General features: G+C 41.6%; 3 protein-coding genes across 6 annotated transcripts in view; 1 reads left to right on the plus strand and 2 right to left on the minus strand.

Annotated features, from left to right (window-relative positions):
• The first annotated feature begins 764 nt into the window (after positions 1 to 764).
• fsd2 (fibronectin type III and SPRY domain containing 2) lies at positions 765 to 7,101 on the plus strand. 3 transcript variants are annotated; one of them, XM_008310472.3, is made up of 14 exons: positions 765 to 943; positions 1,017 to 1,133; positions 1,238 to 1,534; positions 1,853 to 1,948; positions 2,463 to 2,696; positions 3,169 to 3,191; positions 3,338 to 3,459; positions 3,891 to 4,055; positions 4,302 to 4,436; positions 4,710 to 4,863; positions 5,016 to 5,149; positions 5,571 to 5,703; positions 5,803 to 5,979; positions 6,328 to 7,101. In XM_008310472.3, exons 3-14 carry the CDS (start codon positions 1,271 to 1,273, stop codon positions 6,575 to 6,577), a joined length of 1,887 nt encoding a protein of 628 aa, XP_008308694.1. In that variant the 5' UTR covers positions 765 to 943; positions 1,017 to 1,133; positions 1,238 to 1,270; the 3' UTR covers positions 6,578 to 7,101. The 3 variants fall into 3 exon arrangements, with proteins under 3 accessions (XP_008308694.1, XP_008308696.1, XP_008308695.1); XM_008310474.3 differs by having other exon boundaries at positions 1,017 to 1,122; positions 1,263 to 1,534; XM_008310473.3 differs by having other exon boundaries at positions 765 to 1,122.
• LOC103379057 (KH homology domain-containing protein 4-like) lies at positions 6,681 to 15,622 on the minus strand. 2 transcript variants are annotated; one of them, XM_025055834.1, is made up of 15 exons: positions 15,467 to 15,622; positions 14,277 to 14,553; positions 14,058 to 14,177; positions 13,904 to 13,977; positions 13,280 to 13,332; positions 12,940 to 13,133; positions 12,418 to 12,626; positions 12,125 to 12,185; positions 11,812 to 11,863; positions 11,328 to 11,563; positions 10,980 to 11,087; positions 10,352 to 10,437; positions 10,149 to 10,270; positions 9,592 to 9,702; positions 6,681 to 8,858 (listed from the first exon to the last, which is right to left on the minus strand). In XM_025055834.1, exons 1-15 carry the CDS (start codon positions 15,493 to 15,495, stop codon positions 8,773 to 8,775), a joined length of 1,818 nt encoding a protein of 605 aa, XP_024911602.1. In that variant the 5' UTR covers positions 15,496 to 15,622; the 3' UTR covers positions 6,681 to 8,772. The 2 variants fall into 2 exon arrangements, with proteins under 2 accessions (XP_024911602.1, XP_024911603.1); XM_025055835.1 differs by having other exon boundaries at positions 7,147 to 9,367.
• A 454-nt stretch (positions 15,623 to 16,076) lies between these two features.
• pde8a (phosphodiesterase 8A) overlaps positions 16,077 to 19,204 on the minus strand; it is a 43,535-nt gene continuing 40,407 nt past the window's right edge. Inside the window, exons 21-23 of the mRNA XM_017032654.2 lie at positions 19,078 to 19,204; positions 18,822 to 18,951; positions 16,077 to 18,180 (exon numbers count right to left, since the gene is read on the minus strand). The exon at positions 19,078 to 19,204 is cut by the window's right edge and continues 29 nt beyond it. Of these exons, the coding sequence (XP_016888143.1) occupies positions 18,074 to 18,180; positions 18,822 to 18,951; positions 19,078 to 19,204 (364 nt within the window). The 3' untranslated portion in view covers positions 16,077 to 18,073. The remainder of the gene's footprint in view (positions 18,181 to 18,821; positions 18,952 to 19,077) is intronic.

Raw genomic sequence — 19,204 nt, forward strand, 5'->3', positions numbered from 1 at the left:
AAAGGGGAGAGATCCACAGAGAAGAGCCTTGGGGCCATCCTGATACACATTCAGTACTTTCCATCACTGCATTACGTCTATGACTCACACACACACACACACACACACACACTCGCTCTCTCTCTCTTTCTCTCACACACACACCTAAAACAACAATTTTGCCCATGTACATATTTAATACACATCGTACCCACACAAACATCAAACAGCAACAAAATACACAACCCACGCACGCACACTCACAAACACACATGACACACACGTTAACACAAAAACAGAGTCTTCCTGCTCACTAAGGCAGTTGGTTTGTTGGGGGGGGGTTAAATTTGCATGGCTGGGCAAATTTTCCTTGTGTTAAACTCTAATCAGCTTCTCTATCTCTCAGACACCTGCCCAGCAAAAAACAAAACAAAACAAAAAAACATATTTACAGTAAATTTAATTTTTAAAGAATTAAACTACCCACCTTTACCTGTCAACATCACAATTGATCAATAAATTATTTTTATCCTCAAATCCAGATCAAATGTATTTGTTGTTAAAGAGATATTGTTTCTGAAATGTCTCAGGAAGTGTCAGAACATTCTAGAATTACTAATATGACTCTGATCAAATTTTAAACAACAAAGCTTTGACAAGTATTTACCATGAAATAATCGAATATTAAAATGTAATTTACCGACAGTTTATACATTAGTCCATTAGTTCAATAAAATAATATTTGTTTATTTGTCAAAAACGTTTGAAGAATGAAGTAAGAATTTTCAAGCAGCACGCAAACGCATCCTTTGTTAACTTTAACCTTTAAAATCACATGCTCGGGAATTTCCAACTCCTGATCTTAAAGAAAACTTGCTAAAATTGTAGAAAAGCTAAAAGTATTTTTGTAAACTTTGCAAATAAATCTCAAATATTTACTTTTAATGTCCGTATATTTTACTGGGTAAATAACTACCTGAATGTTTGGCATGCCTGTGACACATGAGTGTTCTGAGGTTGGTCTATTTCTGTCTCAGCTCCAGGATGAAGCTCCAACTGCTCACTCGGTTGTTTAGGCTGTGGGACAGAAACATTGGGCTTCACGTGATTGTATAGAAGACACTGAATTACAGCTTAATTCAGGTGAATAAGCTGTGAGCTGCTCAGCTTATATTTCTAATTAAATGCTAAATACTAGCTACCTACCCAGAGAAGACAGTCTGTTTTCATCAGATAACAAACTGTCTTTTCCCGGCAGGAAAACCAAAGCTGTACTTCCACAGAGCTCCACATGGCCATGTATGAGGTGAGTGGAGGCCGACTGGACGTGATCTCGGAAGAAGCCGAACACCAGGACTCACCCACCACCACCATGGATCACCACACCGTGGCTCCTGAAGGACGAGGCCGAGGAGTCTCCCTCCAGAGATTCTCTGTCGACACCAACGAGTCTCTGAGATTTGAACCCTATCAGGGCAGCACACCTTCTCCCACCGGGGCAGATGATGGGCTGGATGAAGATGATGATGACGTGTTTAAGGAGGGAGAAACCCAGGTAGGAGTCACGACTACAGTTTGTATAGAGACAAAAATAAAGCTCTCCTAAAATTATTTTTCAACTACTCAGCATCAGTAGGACCTGAATTAATCATATCATTTATATCTTAAACACTTAAAAAAGAAGTCATAAACATGGGGTTTGTGACCCGTAAGAGGTCCAAAAAAATACTGCAGGAGGGTCATAACATTTTCGATTGATAAGTCTTTTTTGTTACTCACTGCCCAGGTTGGATAATGCTTTGCCAGAGGCTTAAAACAAATGAATGTAACCTAATTTAATTTAACAGAGAGCTGGTTTTATTTTTTCCCCCAGAGAGCCATCCACTCAACCAGACACCAGCTGCAGGAGAAGGTTGCAGAGATGGAGAACTTTGCAGGTCATCTGGAGGAAATCTTTCTGACTGTGGAGGTGAACACCAGTCTAACCAGTGTTTTGTTATTATTTTTATGTGTAAAACTACATAAGCATTAGGGAATGATTATTTTACAGATTCTGTCTCTAACAAGTGATTGGTACATATAGAGCTAGTGTTAGCAAAGAACAAAAGTAAAGGTTGGATCATAAGTTTTTGAAGTAGAATAAAGTAATAAAAAAAATTTAAAAATTGACTCAAGGTAATTTAAGTTTAGCCGATAAAAATCTAATGTTAAAAAACAAATAAAACAAAACTCCTCAGCTAATTCATACCTTATGTTACTTTAGCTGCAATATTATAATAAATGGACTGCTTTAAATGTTGTAAAACTCATATACAGTAAGTACCATGACTGGTCCTCAGGCCAGACTTTGGACCTGGTTTTCTGAGACCAGACTGTTTGTTAAACTCTGTGGCTCATTACCTGGATGTCAGTAGTACTGCAGTACAATTAAGAAGTCCTTTCCAAATATCTGAACCTGTACTGCGCTGCGTGTCCTCGTGCAGGAGAACTTCGGGCGTCAGGAGCAGCACCTGGAGCAGCATTACAACGATGTCCTGCAGACTCTGTCTCAGCGGTACGACGAGAGAGCGGCAGCTCTGGAGGAGGAGAAGAAGAACAAGCTGGAGGCGCTGTACCAGCAGCTGCTGGCCTGCGGTCGGGCCCTGGACGCCTCCAAGGAACTCATCGAGTCGGCCCAGGAGATCTACCGCTGCCAGGACAAGAGGCTGTTTCTCAAGGTTTCTGGACTTTTATATCAAGCTCAATCATCCATTCACACTCACATTCACACCTACGGTCAAATAAGAGTGAAAAATGATCCTGTCTGTTTTTGGACAGTGGGAGGAAACCCACGTGGAGTGAACATACAAACTCCATACAGAAAGGCTCATCAGTTAGATCCAGTCTCTAACTGCTGCTCACATGAGCAACTTAAGTGGGACAACGTGCTGCTCGAGTGGTTGGTGCTGCTGCCTTACAGCAAGAACATCAGTGGTTTGATCCCCAACGGTAACTGAAGGTCTTTCTGTAGTGTGCCTCTAAGAGTACTTGACTACAAAACCATGTAATGTTAGTGTTGGTGTTAATGTTCACTCTAAATTGACCATAGGTGTGAATGAGAGTGTGAATGCTCGTTTGTGACAGGTCAAATCCTGTTCATTATCCAGTTTATTATCAATCTAAGAAGGTTGAGTATTTCTTTGTTCACAGGGGGTGATGGCCACCATAAAAAGGTAAATTCAGGTGCTGCCTGGTGAGTATCCCACTGTCTGGAACTCCAGTCCAGTCCAGTGTGGTTTGGATAGGTTAGCTTCATCACTAACGGTGATGGTGAACCACATGTGTTCTGAGAACTGTTGCTGTGTTTGTTCTTCGCTAGAATTGAAGAGTTCTCCAAAGAGGAGCCTGACCTCACATTGTCCACAAGTTTGGAGTTCAACACTTCACCTGCTGACCTGTCAGACGTGAAGACCATGATGGACTCCATCAACGTTGTCCCAGGTCAGAGTCCCAGTGGTCACACCAACAGAGTGGTCAGAGTCCCAGTGGTCACACCAACAGGAAGTCAGAGAAAATATTTGCAGTACTGAGTGTAATCAACAAGAGTTGAAAACACACCTGTGGTCATTGGAAATTATCACTGTGTAGAAGAGTGGTTCCCAAAGTGGGGGGCGGGCTCCCCTAGGGGACAATGAGCTATTAATTTAATCTTGTATATTTTCTTTTTTTCAGTGCTACTGTGAAGAATCTGCACTGATTTGTCTTTTTTTTGTCCTTTTAGGTTTGTTTATTAACAGTGTTTTAAATACAGTTCGGTGAAGTTTGGAAGCAAAAGCTATGATTGTTTTCTTACCTTATCGTAACAAATATTCAAATGACCTTTGACCTTGTGAAACAGCTGTGTCAGTTTTGTAATCCTCTAACTTTCACAGCTCCGTCTGCTCCAGTCATCAACCCTCAGATCCCAAACTCTGCCTCTCAGACATCGCTGCGTGTTTGCTGGAGCCTGTTCTCTGACGACACCGTGGAGTATTACGAGCTTTACTACGGACCGGTGCTGGAAGACACACCAGCAGAGGGCAACTCCTCACCTCAGGGTACGAGGAGAGCATGTTGACGATGAGAAAGATCAACTCACAATTTACTCACTCAGTGTAAAGCCTGTGCCTGTTTAGTTGAACACAACACTGATGTACTCACAGGAATTGAAGAAAAAAACAACAGTTATTTTCTGCCTTAAATTTGAGTATTTCATTCTCTTTTTTGATTCTATTGTCTTGCTCGACTTTATGGACGTGTGGTGATGTATGGACGTACGTTTTCCATCTGTGCTGCCTCTGCAGTGAGTAAAGTCAAAGTGAAGGAGACCCACATCACAGTGACGGAGCTGCAGCCCAACGCTCAGTACGAGCTGTGGGTGACCGCCACCAACACCACGGGCATCAGTCCAGCCAGTGAGAAGGCTCTGTACATGACAGGTTAGATCCACCGCTGCTCTCAGATCAGTTATTCAGCGCTGCTGTCAGAATAACTCTTTTGTGCTACTCGGCTGCTGTCAGAATAACTCTTTTGTGCTTTTTTGCCAACTTCTTACTCATGAAGAAGCTAACTATTAGCATTATTTTTTCTTTGACTACATTTTTAATTTTTCTATTTTTTGTTACTTTTGTGACTTTTTATGGGCTATGTTTTTAGGTTGAAATGACTTTCCTAAATGCACTGGCCTTAAATGATTGATCGTCTCGTTCTAGTGCCGTCGCCTCCGGTGGTCAAACATCGGGAGTGCAGCAGCTGTCCCGAGGCGGCCATGATCCGCTGGGAGTCCGGAAACACCAACCCCGTGGACTCCTACACCGTGGAGCTGAGTGAGATCGGTACTGATGGCACAGAGGGCGCTGTCACAGAGTAAGAACTGTTTCAACCACGCAGAACAAATACAGCTGGAAGCACATACAAAGAAATAAACCACAAGGGGTCGCCATACACGTTGGTGTAAAAGTTTGTTTTTGCCTTCAGTCGTCATCTTTGTCTGATCACCTTCGTGTCTCCGCCTCCAGGTCAGTCGTGGGCGTGCCCACCTGTCACTGTCTGATTCAGCTGCAGAGTGGACGACGTTACGTCATAGCTGTCAGGGCCGTCAATGTCGGCGGCCCGAGTGACAGGAGTGACGTTATTACCGTCAAAACGACAGGTGGGCGGAGTCATGGTTCAAGGACTGAAATCCAATTCAGTTCAAATGTTTCTTTTTTTCAGTTTTGTGAAAAAAGTAAAGTTAATAAAAATATATTTTTGTATATATATTTGTTAGTGTGTGTTAGGGCTATCGAATATTGAAGTGAAAATCACGTTTGTGAATTTGTATCCGATCACGTTTTAACACATTTCTACGCGTGTGTAGTCTGGAGTGCACTGTATATTCAGTAATTCCACCGTCCATTTATGTACACCTGTAGATTTGACGGTTTTTGAAAAATTTAAATACTAAAATTAAAAAAAAGTCATCCGTATACAGTATATTTTTTCACATTTGACCTTTTCTTCTTTTTGTGTTATTCTTCATATTTAGTACAAAACAAAATGTTGACGCAGTTGTTCACCCCCACCCTCTGCAGGGACCTTCTTCCATCTCCTGGAGGACACGGCCCACCCCTGCCTCTCCATCTCCGAGGACGGCTTCACCATATTCTATGGAGACGAGGAGCTGCCCATCAGTGCCATGGCCTCGGACGACAACACCTTCACCAGGTGGTGTTTCCTGAGAATGACTCCTCCTGTAGAATGAATAAGTATCCCAGGATTGTCTTCTGTGAGCGTGAGAACACTTCTGGCTTTGTGTGTCTGCAGATGCGTGGCCGTTCTCGGAGATCTGATCCCGGTCCGATGCAGACATTACTGGGAGGTGGAGGTGGATGATGGGACAGAGTTCAGGATCGGAGTGGCCTACGCCGACACAGAGAGGAACTCCTACCTGGGGGCCAACACCAGCTCTTGGTGCATGAGACACATTCTCAGCCCATCCAGGTATTAACACGCCGTAATTATTTGGTTCTCTACATAACTTTGATGGACTTTTCAATACATTTGATAAAATTTTGTTAATTTTTTTTTTTTGCGAAAAATTGTAGTTTCTTTCTGAGGTTTTTTTTATTGCATTGATAGAAAGAACAGAACTCACAAAGCTAAAGGAAGTAGTTTGTTTTGAATGAGCACTGCTGAAAAAAAACCCCAAAAAACTTTGACTAAAATTGTCATAGATTATAAATATAATTGCTTCTTTTCAACATGCCATTGTGACAGTAGATGATTTTATATTCAGGCTCTAATCATCTAAAAGTTTGTGAAAAAATGTCAAACTTTTTTCTTTTTAAGGCATAAATACGAGTTCCTGCACAACGGCTGGAGTCCTGACCTGAGGATCACAGTGAACCCTGTGAGGATCGGAGTGGCCCTGGACTACGAGAGGGAGACTCTGTCCTTCTTCAACGTGGATCTACAACAGCACCTCCACACCTTCTACTGCCACTTCCAAAGCTACGTGCATCCTTGTTTCAGCATGGACAACCCGGGCGTTCTGACTGTTCACAATGGCATCCAGGCTTCGGAGTACGTCTTCATGTGACACCCAGCCCGTCCGGTTTGACGAGGTCCCAAGGCCGTGAGTGAGGCCAAAATGACATGAAAGTATTTTTTAATGAAATAAAGTGATGTGATCCATTCTGTGATGTTTTTAGTCGTTTTTATTATCGTATTCCATGGGAACAGGCATACACCATTTTCCAAGATCAGAAAAAAGTGGAACTTTACAATTTGCACTGACAGCATAACTGCAGCAGACTAAGAGAATATGGTCCAAAATAAGGAGTATTTAATGGACTAGTAAAAAGAATAAAAACAAAAGGTCAACTCAAATAAAATCCATGTGATTTTTTTAAACTATAAAAACCTGCTGATGTTTGTGACGTTGTGAATTTGTCACCTACACTAAAAGAAAAGGCACAACAGTAATGGCAGTCTGTGTTCACATTTACTGTATAAATGAAGGAACTTTGTAGAATGCCCACCCTTAGCTACTAAGTGCTCACAACCTAGAGACCCCCCCAAAACAAAAGCAAAACCAAGACAAAAAACACTAGAAATAAAAAATAAAAAACCCAAAATATTTCTAACTTAGCTCCAAATTTGTCCTAGTATTTTTCTTTTTAAATTTATACATAAAAACAAATGACCCAAACACACAGTCAATTCAAAACCTTCTGTTCAACCTCAAAATGACTGTTGGTCTGATCTCATAGACTGTATATAAAGACTGGACGGAGGCGTGTCACTGTGAAGGTGAAGCCAAAGGAGAACAATTTGAATGCTCTGCTGTGTCAAAGTTTGAATATACAGTTCAGTGTGTGAAAAAGTGGTAAAGTATTAAAACCCATTTATTTGTATATTCAAAATATTTAGTCAAACAAGAAAATTTAAATTTAGATGATTGGTCAATGTCAACAAATGACAGCAGGATTGTCCACAACAACCCAATTACTGTCAGCATGGTACTGTTTGACAATCCTGCTGTCAATTACAACATATTTATCCACTAACTTTTCTCTTAACGTACGCATGAGATCGTGAATTCAAAATGGACCTCAGTTCAACCACACAAACATGAAACTGTTAAACATTGAGAACGCACTAGTTAGCACTTAATGGTTATAAAACAACCACAGGTTTTCTTCACTGTTCCACACCTGGTAGCCACCGTGGACTAAAGATCATCATCAACAGGGTCAAAAATGGTACTGTTACTGTTCTGTTTGGAACAGTTTCACAGGTTCTACTGTATGTCCCAGAACTTTTGTTCGGGTACTCCTTATCAAACAAGTATCTCTTCTTATGGCAAAGTACCCCTGCTGTAACCACAGCCTGCAGCAGTCGGTCCAGTCCTTATATACAGTCGATGATTCCATCTCATTATTCTGAGTGTATTTAGATTATTTTGGCTCAGATACATTTTTTAATCTTGACCGGTATGTCCTGGAGTGTCTCTGTCTCTAAGGGGTGGAGCCTGTTGGTCCACTTTCTCCATTGGCTAACACTATGGTATGTTAGCACACAGAGGAGGAGTTGTGTGTGTTTGTGCTGTTGTGGTGAACACCTAATTCTGCTCGGTGTGTTGAGGCTGTTTTCCATCAGTCTAGTTTACTAAAAACGTGGCAAAATAAAAAAGTTTTCTTCAGTTTCCCTTCTGTTGACAAGCTCATTGGAGCAGTTTGACAGTTTAAAGACAGATCTTCAGTCCCAGCTCTGATGTTTCCCAATGTACCCAAAATATAAGTTCAAATGCAGCACAACACAAACAGCTTCAGTCTGGGACACCAGTATGTGTGTTTGTTTAATTCAGCCAGTCATAAGAGCGTTTCCATTGGCCGCCTCCTCTCATGCTCAATAGTTCATTTTACACATCAGTAAAAGTAGAGTCTAAACCCGAGGTTAGCTTTATAACGGCGTTGTCAAGTTTGCCAACAGAAGAACCGGGTTTGGGTATTTCTGGGGTTTTTCTCCCACTGACAGGTGTTTGTTGATGGGTTGATTGACAGTTCTTTGAAAAGATGACCATTGGACCAAACACTGGAGTCCACTGGACTCATATTCAACCACTGGATAAAGTCAATGGTTAAAAGTTAAGATTTTTTTTTACTGATGTAAGTCGTAGTGAAAGACCACAAATCTTTCACAACATCCGTGTACAAACTATTCACATTCTCCATTTACACAAACTAATCTATATCCTGTGCAACGTGGTGACGTCGGGGCAGCTCTGCTTCTTCACAGGTCATAGGTCACAGGTGGGCATCCTAGGTTGGCTGATGACCCTGGTTTTCCTCCACTCAGTCCAAAAACCTGAGTTAAAACTAGGGCAATCTTTATTGTCAATCGTGTGAATAAATATGTGAAATTATTTAGATTAAAATGTTTAGATTAACCACAAATAAAAACCAGTGTGGAAAAAAGACTTTTTGGTCATACTTAGGAATGATGAGTTACAATTCTTCAAGATCAATCCTCAGTTTTCCTGAAAACAAACTGATTGAAATTTAATCGCAACAGTAACAGACGCCCTAGTTGAAACAATCTACGATGACCTGCGTGGACTTCAACTTCAAGTGTGTTGTCAGCATGAGTGACCCCCCCCCCCCGACCTCCCGACCTCTGACCAGCTGCAGTGATTAAAGATAAATGGATGAATGTGTATTTGGATCGGGGTAGAAAGCTGATACAGAGTTGTGGGATCAGTTCTAGACCCCACCTGTCCACCTGGACAGAAACACTGTGATTAAAGTGGATCATCAACATACAGGGGGCGTGGCTTGAGCGGGGGGGGGCAACATCTGAGGCTTAAGTGCTTTGAATGTCACCAGGACTAAAAAAAAAACAAAACAAAAAAACCCCATGACAAGTCCAAACACTGGTGGAGGAGATGAACCTAAAACACTTCACGATTAAAGTGTTGTTTTTCTCTATTTATTCACAAAATCTTACTACGGAGAACTATGGTGCGAAACCCAAAGCGAGAGTTGGGGTCTGTGTGGAACCCCGGACACTATGGATGAGGGCTGAACGAGGGTTATGAGTGACTGGTCTTACTGCTGTGAGTCCTCTCCTCCTCTTCATCGGAGGAGTCCCCTCCGTAGGGCACCAGCCCTGCTGCGTCTTCCACTGCTTTAAACTTCTTCCCATGAGCGTCCTCTGGAACACCTGTGAGAGAGGGAGCAAGGGAGAAGGAGAGAGAAACAAAGAGAGACAAACAGGCAGGAAGGGAGTTCGGAGAGGTGAGAGACAAGGAGTCGGGGGTGGAGAGGGGCGGGACAAAGCAATCGAACAAAATGAAAAAGAAAACCCAATCAGGAGGCCCATGTTAGAGGTGGGTTTTTAGTCGGTTTGATCCGTAACGGCAGCACGTCACACGTCCATAACAGGCCGGTCCAGAGACACATGTTGAGAGAGAGAGAAAAAAAAAAGAGAGAGACAAAAAACATATACAAGAAAAGTGTGTCAGTGGGTTCCACCAGCTGAAAGGGTCACACAGGTCTCCACTCCTCCCCCATTCCTCCAAGGGGGGAGATTCCATTTCATGCAACTGACAACTCCACAGAAGAAATGTCAGGATTCCTCAGAATTGGAGGAAATGAGTTCATACATACCCGTGAACCCGGCGTCACCGCATGGACCGGTCGCACCGTCCGTCACGCCTTCCCTCGGCCTTTTTCTTGGAGCAGGAGCAGGGACCGCGCAGAAGGGCGGCGGTGGAGGAGGCATGAGAATCCTGGGGTGGGAAAACTGTCGGAGTTAACGCCGCACAATAAAAATGAATAACACACAAAGGAAATGAGATCTATTCACAGACCTTTCTGCAGCTCTTTCCTTCCCAACGCTGGTGGCAGGAAGTGCAGACTCCTGAGGAGCAGCAGCCTCTGCAGAGCAGCTGGGTGGCTGCAGGAGGGCAACAGAGACTCATTAGACAAAGAAAGTAACATTGAATTACCACACCAGCGGCAGTTAAGTGTGAATGAGTCCTCAGTTTTAGTTTTACTGGTGTTTTACTGAGGCCAAACAGGTCCATGAAGCCGAGCCCTCTCTGGTTTAATGATCTGTTTTACGACGACCATCCTCACTTTGGCTACGACAGAAAAAAACTGCTTTTTAAGTTAAGTATAATTTCTTTAATCAAGTGTTTAATCTGTCAGATGACCAAGGATGGAGGTTTTCTATCAATTGTTCTCCCTCGAATATAAAGCATACATTTATACACATTTTTGACTGTCTAAAACTTCACAAAAAAAACAAAACAAATTCATCTGCAGAAATGATCAACTCCATCAGCTTTAGCTAATTATATTTTCACTAACAAACAGGGCTGGGTATGGCCTATCACACTACAGTGATCCTGCGATAATTGATTTATTGCAGTAAATTTCATCCATGTTCTATCACCATATCTGTGTCTGTGACTGATGGTGATTTTCTCCACTAACCTGCTCCTCCTCTGCTGCCTCCTGGAACTGATGTTTGGGACTTGGCGAGTCAGGCGGGGAGCTTACAGATCCTTCAGACTCCACGTCCTCACTGACGCTGCCAGACTCCTTAATTAAATCCAAACCAGTATTTAGACCCTAATAAACAGTACAAGGACTTCTAAAAACAACATGAAATATACAACTAATGAATTCCAAGCATAAACTGCTAAAAAGAAATCCAAACAGAAAAAATATTTTATCATTTGAGGACATAACCAGGGTTAAACAGCTTATTTTAAGTGTTTTTTCTTTAGTAAACATGACATTATTTTTTAATTAGAACCAAACCAAACACGGTAAACTAACCTGGACCAGGTAGGGATGTGGTTTCCGAGAACACACCGGATACTGAACCATTGCCTGAGAAGATTGAGGGTTTGTCGACATGTTAGATTGACTTGGTGGACCATTTGCATTACTCCAATAACCATGGTCCTCTGGATAGGCTGAATAGGCCCCAGCATAACCATTAGCAGGGTAGTTATACCAGGACCGCTGGTTAGAGTAATTGCTATTAGTGGGATATCCATGTGCTTGGTATGCTGAAATGAAAGTACAGAGTGTGGAGTTAATTTACTTTTCCGACTAGAGCATACAAGACGTGGATCAATGTCAGGGTGGTGTCCCACATTTGACCCGCTATTTTAAACCTATTGTTGAGCTACTGCTGACGTCAAAAGACCCATTACCGTAACAGTGAGGAGGAATGGGATCAGTGAGGACGTGGTGTTTGGTGTCTGTGGTGAAATCTGTTTGGCCTGTTTGCTTACGAGGTCAAAACAATACTCACATTGTGTTGAGCCGCTGTACATGGACATCGTCCGGCCCTGTTCAGCTCTGACCTGAAAAAAGACAGAAATTTAAAGGACAGTTCCGGAGTAAAAGGACACCTAAATAGATATCTATATAAATGCTGATTTGTTTTTGTCTTAATTGTCGGCAGGTGCAGAGCACACAGAACCTTTGTCTGGAGATCAGGTGGTTCACACTACCGTATTCACTTTTGGAGGCGAGTATCGGTGAAAAATATATACTTCAATATGTTCACCTTCTTTGACCTCCGTTTTAAACAAAGGCAATTCATTGACTACATGTGAACTTACAGTTTCCAGCAGACTCTCAGTCAGCTTCTTTGCTGCCTCCAGTCCGACTGAGTTTGGGTGGCTAAGAACAAATGGAGAGAAATGAGTTTTGGAGTGAGGGAAAGTGACATATAATACTTATATACATATATATCCACATATATAGCCTCGTATACATAAATATATACGTAAACCTTTAGCTTCAACAACAAAGTAACCATAAAGAAATCAATTATCAATAATGTCCCAATTGGGAAATTACCAAATATGCAGAACGGCCTTTTAAAAAAAACAAAAAACAAAAACCACCATACCTTATGTAAACATAAAGAGGCTCAAATGACTCTCGCTTTGAAGCTTGTTCGATGTAGCCGGAGCCTTTCCCCCTGAGGAAGACGCGAGCCCCCGTCTCAGTTTGGATGTGACCCAAGTACGAACCGCCCGGACCTTCAATCTTCTCGTTAACGTTAAAAGAAGGCGGCGCTTGGTCGAGACCCACGAAAATCTTTGTGTGCACAAAACTCTGAAAGACAGAACATTTTTCATTCGCCTACAAATAAAAACTCAACAAGATTTAACTGGACAGACAGGAGACGTGAACTGAATGTCAGCAGATGCAGTGATCTCAGGCCTGTCTCTGTAGACCAGTGATGTTCTCTCTGCTTCTTACTATAGGAGGTGGGTATCAGTGAAGGCAACACACACTTCACTTGCCACACTTTCTTAAACCTCCAGAAAGCCTCTTCTGACACAATGAAAAAAATGGGGGACAGAGCTACTTTGTCTACCACTCTTTTAGGGTTAAGGTTTAGAAGACCAGGGCCACGTGCACCTACCCCTGTATGTGGAGCTGCGGGTCGGTGTCCCTGCCCCACCGCTGGGTTTGCGTTTGGCATCCGTGGCACAACGGGAACAACAGGCCGAGGAGGCTGAGGGTACAGAGTGAGCGGAGGCATCACGGGCACCTGTTGACCTCCCGATGCTCTCATCACTTCTTCAGAGATGATCTCCTTTATCCTCATCACAGCCCCTGATGATGACAGAAACATGTAAACAGTTCATCTACTTCCCACAAGAAGGAAAAACTTTCAAATAGATTAATTTGAAATTACAATAAAAACCACCGTTGTCAGAATCTGCCCACAGAGTAAAATAAAACAAAACAGTGCTACTTACTGTTAACTTCATCCTGTGTCTTTCCTTGGACATGTAAATACAACGGTCTTTGACTAAAAGATAGAAAGAAAATAGGTTGTGAAACTACAGAACATCTTAATAACCAAATGTAACTTTTTGACCTGTGTAAGAAGTTACTGTAGGTGATAAATACAATTACAATTTCAAGGATGTAATACATGTGTCAACTCATATTTTTCATAGTTTCGTACAGCAATAACAGCATTTTGTACACAGTGTACCAACTCTGGAAATATATGACTCTTCAAATACTGCCAAAATGGCCGATATTCCAAATAAGATTATTACCCTAAAACTGTAAAACAAAAAGCTCTCTAACAAGAAAGAATACACACCAGCCTCATGTTACAAGTGAGTGGGTCACCAAACCCAAGTTATTCCTCTTTGTACCACTGGAGGGAGCCCAGGTACCACAAGAGCTACATGTACCACAGTTTTAAAACCACTAACTTGACTTATTGGCTATGCTTCAAAGCAGTCTTTAAGCTATGAGAGCCATAACTGATAAAACTGTAGTATGTATTGTTCACATTATATAAAAACAAGTCATTGTAAATGTAATAACTTGCTGACCAGAAACAACATTAAAGCCTTTATACACACCCGACTTTGGGTTTGTCTACATCACACATGAAGTGACCCTTTGTTGTGACGACTGCTCCAGTCAACTGTCGGATCTGCAAAAAGATAAAACATTTTTTAGAAAATAAACAGAAAAAATCCCACGGTTCTTTTATACTGTAAACAACACACTTACTTCTTCTTGTGTTTTTCCTTTGGTGAGAAGATCCCTGCAGTCCAGTGGTACATCATTAATGTCCACTTCGGTGATAACCAACTCTTCCGTAGGGGGCGGGATAGGTACACTCTGAGGGACCTGAGGCACATGTTGATCCACATGGGAAAAAAAGTTAGTCTCCTAATTATTGCACAAATACATTACAACGATGTAGATCATCTTTTAAAATAAACGCACCTTTTTGAGCAGGGGTGGGGGAGTTAACAGCTTTCCTTTAGCCATCAACATGGCGTTTATTTTAGCTGCCATGGCTGCAGCCATCTCAACCCCTCCCTGTGGCATAGGTGCATCTGTTCCTGTTTGCTGTGGTCGGGAAAGGGCATTGTTTGGACCAGCAGTGCCAATAACTCCAGATAAAGACACAGACTGGGCAGCATTTTCACTGCTTCTCTGCTGCCTCACATCTACACTCTGCTTAGGCTGAGCTGGTTGATCCCATCGGCTGTTGAAGCACCTGAGGAAAAAAAATGTAATCAAATTTTGCTGTAAAAGATATTTCATAACCTGTGAAAGACAGGTAAGAAATATATAAAATAAAACACAAAACAGTACAGTGTCAAGAATTTAAGGAGAAAAGTTTGTGTTTTAAAATATACTGAATGTACACTGCTGTGCAATGCATTTTGAGTGATCAGAAATCATTTACTAACTAATACTGATTAAGTTAAAAATCCAATGACTGATTTGATGTGAACAAACACGTTAAAAGGTTTAATTAAAAATGTATTTAAAAAGTACTTTTTGTCACGACTACATTAAGAATACTTTCCAACTTATATCAATTCTTACACTTGCATAAAATCAGAGTTTGTAGGATTATAGCGCCTCCACGGTGTGCAGTTTTTGCAGATTGTGAGTTGGAATGAAAACTGTGTAAAATTCGTTGACTGCAGCTAGAAATGTACGTACAATGCGAATCGTTTTTCGTCAAAAAGTTTTACGGGGCATTTTTATTTCCTCTGATTTTCAATTGCATATTAGTGTGTTTTTGAGATATTTAATTTGCTCAATTGTTGAGACGAGCGAAAGTTAGCTACCGCCATTAATGCGTTAAAGGCATTAAGTCCAGGAATGCTACCAAATAGATTCACGTTAGCACTCAATACATTTTACAAATTAGTCGAATGTGATAGTTTTGTTTATAATTAAATCTGCATACACACAAAAACATTTATTCGCTCTAAAAGTTTATCCCCAAAATGCTAACATTCCTTAGCCTGTTCGTTGGTAGCTAGTGCTAGCGCCTCACACACTGAGGAGACTGTTTGTTCGCGCCTCACACACTGAGGAGACTGTTTGACAGTTTGTTTAGCCGATGTAGCTTTACACAGTTTTTCTTTTAAATTTAAACATAAACGATAACTTACGGTGTTTGTCCGGTCATTCCCGAAGACATGGCACCGTTCCAACCAATTTAACGAGGCGAAAAGCAGTTCCTAACACAGCAAGACGATAGACACTATTAACCAACAACCATTTCTCTCTGAAATGACGACAATCAGATTCCGCTTACGACTGCCGTAAAATATAAGCTAGCGGAAGTTTGGTTACGTATTTCCTTTAAATGCTGCCATGTCACTTTAGTGATATTTTGTAAAACATAAATAATTTAAAAAAGCACGTTGCTGAACATAAATACTCCAGTTATAACAATAATGTGAAAATATTTTTTTCTGTAAAACGATTTATTACAATGAGTAGATTTCCTCTGAATCGGCCAGCATGATTATCATGTATATATATTTGTAACAGTAACACAAAAACAAACAGCTACTTAAATACGACCTATTTTTTTTTAGATCCATATCATTTGTTACCATTACTTAGCAAGTGTTCACTTACTATTTTGTTTGCGTCTTGAGGTTAGCGGTATTGCATCACTTATTCCAACTAATCCAAAGGTTGTGAAAAATCAAATATATTAATGATGATGGTTTACCAAGGGAGTTGTGAAATAATTACAACAAATGGCAGCACTATATTTGACATTATTTTTTATTTTTCATTGAATCGTTTCTAACTTTTTTTTTTCCGTGCCTTCAGACCAAAATGTGAATCAGAAGGAACAAACTAATCCTCTGATTGAGTACAATTCTGTCATACAAGAGAAACAAAGACAACCATGGTCAACGCATCTTGTTAACCATCATTTGCTTAGCTGTTATGGCATTTATATACTGTTTAAAGAGGAAGTATTCTTAATAAGCAACATTGTTTAACATATATTAGTATCCTAATTTGAAATCAACCTTTAACAAAAAGCTGTTCCATGAGTCTGTGCATAAGGGTGCTGGACAAGTGGCCAAAGTAGAATGACGTTTGATTCAAAATCAATGCAAGCTGGCCGCTAGGGGACTCGAAAGACAGTGATAGACAACTCAGCGATCCACATCCTTCTTAACCATTTCGTTCTCTGTATACGTGCTCTACGTCGCCTTCCAATTCACAGGTATTCAGATAGCTAGAATGGCTGATCTCATTTGCTGCAAATCCAGTGTAAAATTCATTGTCTATAAAAATATTGAGATTTACTTGAACATAACCTTCTGTCTAAGTTATAATAAAAACTCCAGATGTCCGTTGCGGTTGCACAGTGGGATGTACTGTATAAATATTGTATAAAATAAGGCAGTCTTTTCAGTAGGACAAACCAGATACAAAAATTTCTGGGAGAAAAAAATTTTTCAAGTCCAAAATGTTTTCACATATTTCTGCTGTTGTCAAATGTCAACCAGTTTACAGCATTAAACCAAGAGTATAGGTTTTGTTGCAACAATGAATGCACCCACTCACACAGCCAGACACCCACCCACATACACGCACGCACACGCACTCACTCACACACACACACTTACACACCACCACACAAACTCCTGATGATTAACAATAACAGCTTATTTTCCGATGCAACAACCCATCCCTGGACGAATCACTGAGACGTAGACATGTCTAATATTGTTTACAGTGCAATACAAAATTTTTCATTCAAACCGGTACTTAACTTTGATAAGAAAATAAAAAGTTCTAATATGGTAATGCTTCATATGAATAATAATTGTAATTATTTTGAGAGCTATGGTAGTATGTCTTCATCAGCTTTGGCTTCTCTTTCTCTATTTGTTTAAATTCATTTTTGTTCTTATTTTTTTATCAACTAATTTCTTTATTATTTTAACATAGAAAATATGGAACATCTAGGAAAAAAAATGAACATACCAAATCATCTGTAATTAGTTACCTATGATCATGATATTGAGGTTTGTGACTCTCAGCAGTGGCCTAAAGTAAAGATCCACTTCCTGACCCCCGACTCCCCGTGTCCATAATGACAGCTACATGTCAACGTAGATGTGTTGCTGAAGAACACATGAGAATATTGCCAAAAAAAGCAGTAGAGTGTTCTTTCATGGTTTGTCCTCTAGGGGCAGTAGAAGAAGTTCTGCCTGGCAGCGAGCACAGGTATGCAGATCAAAGGTGATCATGTGGTCCGACCAGGACTGGACTACTTTCAAGTCCAGACCGCACTGTCATCCACTCCTCCCTTCTCCTTCTGTAAACAAGCAGTTTTCACTACCCAGCCAGCTAGCAGGCAAACAGGTGAGCCCACATACTGAACAGTTGACGGACACTTAGCCCGGAGGCCGTTGAGGAGCTTCGCTCAGTTATGTCACGTGACCAGCTCCGCTGTGGACGTCAGACAGGCTCAAAAGTTCAAAAGGACGCCGATTGTGTCGTGCTCTGCGCTCAGTTCTGGTCTGACGGGCTGATGAAGCCAGTATTGTTAACTGCTGCAACTGCCTGTCAGGAAGTCCTTCTGCGGTTTCCGCATCAGTGGATGAGTGGACGCTCGGCGTGCTACAGAAGCAGGGTAAGTAAGGGCGAGGAGGACCTTTGGCTGGCTGACTGGCACAGGGAGAGACGCCCCAACAGGAGAGAGGACGGAAGCAGATTCCCAGGGCCCGCGAATGCAGCAGTTACTCTGGAGGCGGTCGCAGACTGTGTAGCTTCCTATCGTCCAGGCCTTTCCAGTACTTGAAGTTATTGTCCAAATGCTGCATAAGATTGGGGAGGTCTGCAAAAGCTGGGAGTTGAAGAGGGTTAAAGCTGAGATTAAGCTCATCCGACTGGAGATCACAAACTCAAAGCACTTACTTCAACAACAAGAGGGTCAGGGGAGGGGTCACAGACTACATACATGATTTGTCAAAATTCACAGAAGACAACTGAACGCAGCAATGCCTTAAAAGGGACGACAGTCAGGAGAACGATCAGATTTGGCTGACTGTAGCTGTGGTCAGCTCGGATTTTTGTGCTAACTAGTCTAACTAGTTGACTGGCAACAACTGCAGTCTGGTGCTAACTTTGCCCAGCAAAGAATTCTGGGTAAAATCTCACATAAATCTTCTTGGGTGTCCTCAGCTTCAGTTTTCCTTTAAAACAGAAATCTTAAAATAGTAGCTAATGTGGCGCATGCTAGCAGTATACATCTAAGGTCGTGCCCTTCTCTGTCAGACCTTAAATGGGGTTTTCAAAGCAGAGCCTCCAAATGTCATGTGACTTTAGTATAAAGTGTCAAAGAAGGAGCAGCTGGCCTTGTATTTTGACATGATTCAATCTGACAGAGCCTGAACATTTATTACAGAACTTTATAGATGTCTGACAGAGCCTGAACATTTATTACAGAATTTTATAGATGTTATAGAACGCCCCGTGTGGTCTTACCGTCCCATGCGTCAAACATGTCTGTAATGAAGTAGTCTATGAAGGAAATCTGGGACTTTGGGATGCTACAGGTGTTCCTGTCAAACACAGGCATAACCACCGGGAGACCTTGTCTCTTCTCCTCGTCCGTCTGCACCGGAGATGGAGGAAAAAAAAGTCATCAACAAACACAAGAAGAGAACACAAAAAAAAACACAACACCAGCCCGAGCTGCACCACGGAGCGTTCACGTAACAACATGGTGTCCTCACAGTACCTGTGCAAAATACTCCTCTGAGATGCGTCCAGCCCACTCTATGCAGAGCTCCTGTGGCCTGCAGGGGTTGGAAATGTCAGCGCACTTGATCAGCATCCGCTTGACGAGGATGCGGTTCTCAGGTGAC

Source organism: Cynoglossus semilaevis, chromosome 5 (assembly GCF_000523025.1).
Source record: "Cynoglossus semilaevis isolate Cse_v1.0 chromosome 5, Cse_v1.0, whole genome shotgun sequence".
NCBI classification, from domain to species: Eukaryota; Metazoa; Chordata; class Actinopteri; order Pleuronectiformes; family Cynoglossidae; genus Cynoglossus; species Cynoglossus semilaevis.

Bases quoted from the DNA above. Each gene is read 5' to 3' on its own strand.
- fsd2 (XM_008310473.3), top strand. From the start codon at position 1,271: ATGGCCATGTATGAGGTGAGTGGAGGCCGACTGGACGTGATCTCGGAA. The intron at 2,697-3,168 runs GTTTCTGGACTT...CTTTGTTCACAG, and splicing joins ACAAGAGGCTGTTTCTCAAG to GGGGTGATGGCCACCATAAA. The intron at 3,460-3,890 runs GTCAGAGTCCCA...TAACTTTCACAG, and splicing joins CTCCATCAACGTTGTCCCAG to CTCCGTCTGCTCCAGTCATC.
- LOC103379057 (XM_025055834.1), bottom strand. From the start codon at position 15,495: ATGTCTTCGGGAATGACCGGACAAACACC. The intron at 12,627-12,939 runs GTAGGTGCACGT...TCTGTCTTTCAG, and splicing joins CCGCAGCTCCACATACAGGG to AGTTTTGTGCACACAAAGAT. The intron at 8,859-9,591 runs GTAAGACCAGTC...AGATTGCCCTAG, and splicing joins GGAGGAGAGGACTCACAGCA to TTTTAACTCAGGTTTTTGGA.